Source organism: Diadema setosum, chromosome 3, assembly GCF_964275005.1.
Source record: "Diadema setosum chromosome 3, eeDiaSeto1, whole genome shotgun sequence".
NCBI lineage: Eukaryota > Metazoa > Echinodermata > Echinoidea > Diadematoida > Diadematidae > Diadema > Diadema setosum.
This window is the reverse complement of record NC_092687.1, coordinates 47,514,872-47,517,226: the sequence shown is the minus strand read 5'-3', so window position 1 is coordinate 47,517,226 and position 2,355 is coordinate 47,514,872. Positions and strand designations below refer to the sequence as shown.

General features: G+C 45.8%; 1 protein-coding gene across 1 annotated transcript; it reads right to left on the bottom strand.

Annotated features, from left to right (window-relative positions):
- Window positions 1-321: 321 nt before the first annotated feature.
- LOC140226438 (uncharacterized) lies at window positions 322-2,043 on the bottom strand. Its single transcript, XM_072306904.1, has one exon. The coding sequence runs from the start codon at window positions 2,041-2,043 to the stop codon at window positions 718-720; it is 1,326 nt and encodes a 441-aa protein (XP_072163005.1). The 3' UTR covers window positions 322-717.
- Between the last annotated feature and the right edge of the window lie 312 nt (window positions 2,044-2,355).

Below are 2,355 nucleotides of genomic sequence, written 5' to 3'. Positions count from 1 at the left end.
GGGAAGTTGGGTCAGCTACCACTGTGCAGGATTCTACATCACTGTGCTATAATGTACACAATGACAGAGTGGCATGTGACCTTTAATGTAGACTACCCCTGGACTGATACACTGGAATTTTAATTGGTAATTACCCTACTTACCACCACTGGTGACTGAATTTTCTGCCCACTTTACTATCAATTGTCTAACATTCACAGATCACCTATTCTTTTTCTTGTTGTCTGCTGTGAGTTTTGAACAATATGAATTCATGGGGGACACAACATTTGCTCCAGCAACAGCTGCTCCAGTGTTATTCTCTCGTAAAGGACTTACTGTTAGGGTTAGGGTTGTGATAGGGTTTTTGGTTTAGTTTGATATGAGGATTAGGATTAGGGTTAGTGTTATGTTAGGTAAAATTTATGTTTGGCTTTATAGCTTGCAGATATTTCATAACTGAAATTGTTACAGGAGCAAATGTCATGGAACCTAATTGAGAAGTATGAAAAGCCTATGAGAGCCAGTGCGTACACTGACAAAAACTGAGAAAACTCTACTCTGTCACTATTTTAAAGTATTTCAAAACTCTTATATGTGAATAGTGCATGCAGCTATTTGAAAGAGAAGTGTAGATTTCAGAGAGACGTGGGAAAGTACAGTTAACCCTTTTGGCACTGCTGATGTCAGATACCATTAACTTCACATACAGCATAGTTGACGACGGTGCTGGTAGAGTTAAAATTTAGTAGTTTCACTCTTGGAGCGAGCCTTGGGCTTTGGGGGTCCTTTGGGCGGGGAGCTCAGGGCGTCGTCCCGACCATCATGTGACAGGTTGCTGTCGGTCAGCTTACGCCTGATGGTGGGCGGGGCCACTGGCCGGGATGGTTTCTGCTGGACCGAGATCTGGGCCGGGGAATCCTGCTCCCCTACTGGAATCGTCTCCAGTGGAGGTGGTCTGGGTGGGCGTGGCCCACCTCCACCTCCCGGTGATTCTTTGCTGTCTGCACGAGTGAGGGGTGTCGGCTTCTTGCTAGCCTTGTTGACCACGCTGTAGACGGGTTCAGCCACTGCTGCTGAAGCTGGAGGAGGGGGAGGGGGTTGTCCAGGTCTCGATGCTACAGATTTACCAGTCTCCGTTGGTGCATCGATCCTCAGATCCTCATAATCCAGGTTGCCGTTGTATGTGTAGTCATTGTATTCTTCCGGGGTGGGGTAGTGATCATCGTAAGATGGCACGGCTTCCGCTTTACCCTGGAGTTCCGGCTGAGGGTCTCTCCCTTGCCTGGTCTCTTCTTGTTTACCGCTGTCTGTGTCATCCAGGTCTGTGAGGGACTTTGAGGAAGCAAGAAGGGACAGGAAACCCTCACCATCTGAGGAGAGATTGCCCAGCGATGTATTTGGGAACACAAAGTTCTGGCGGAGAGCATAGTGCTCCAAGATCCGAAACTCCCTCATGTCTTTCACGACTAGAAGGGAATATGTGCGGTCAAGTCTCGAGTACAAAACACCTTGCATATCTTGTGACACTAATTCTCTTCTGAGGATGTCATCAAGGAGATTGATACTCTTCATATTTGTTCTCTCCAGTAATCTTGTATACTTTTCCTTCATTTGTAGATTTTCATCACTTGTTTCTGGGGCTGTGTCGGCCACCTCTTCAGGACCATTTTCCGTCTCCTTGCTCACTGTGCCATTCTCAATCCACATCCTGCAGATTTCTTGAGCCACATCCTCCCTGATCTCTAGCACACTGATATCCTCCAGGAGTTCATACAGACTGACGCACCACAGTCTGTTAGGTTCTTCCTCTGAATCTGCACTTAAGAATGTTGAGATTGTTTTCACATTGAGTGCAAATATTTGGGTAGAACGTTTGCCCATGCAACGGTAAATCTTTGTTCCTCTCTTCAGGGTACTGTACCTGATGTCGACTGACCTCAAACTGGCTAGGGAGAATGAATCAGAGGTGAGAAGCCCATTGCGTCCATAGACATAGTCAGAGAAAGTGACATTTCTGTCCCGAAGATCCTTATATGCACTTTGCACATCATCCGTTGCCATGGTGACGATTGATGCCCTCTGCTTCACTATGTACAGCAAAGAATCTCACAGAGTTGCCTGCATGGCTCAGCTGAATCCTGTGTGCACAAAACCAACAAAATAACTTTTACTTGACACTGATATCAATATCATGCCAAAGTATATTGAGCTTTTGGTACAAATACTGAACATTCCTTTCATGAGATGTGTAAGTCAGATTGCCTTGATGGGCAGATTCAGCCTTGCTTAAAGGGAACGCAAACCCTAAGAGCAATGTGGATTGAGTGAAAGCAGCAACATTAGTAGAACACATCAGTGAAAGTTTGAAGAAAA

Bases quoted from the DNA above. Each gene is read 5' to 3' on its own strand.
- LOC140226438 (XM_072306904.1), bottom strand. From the start codon at position 2,043: ATGGCAACGGATGATGTGCAAAGTGCATATAAGGATCTTCGGGACAGA.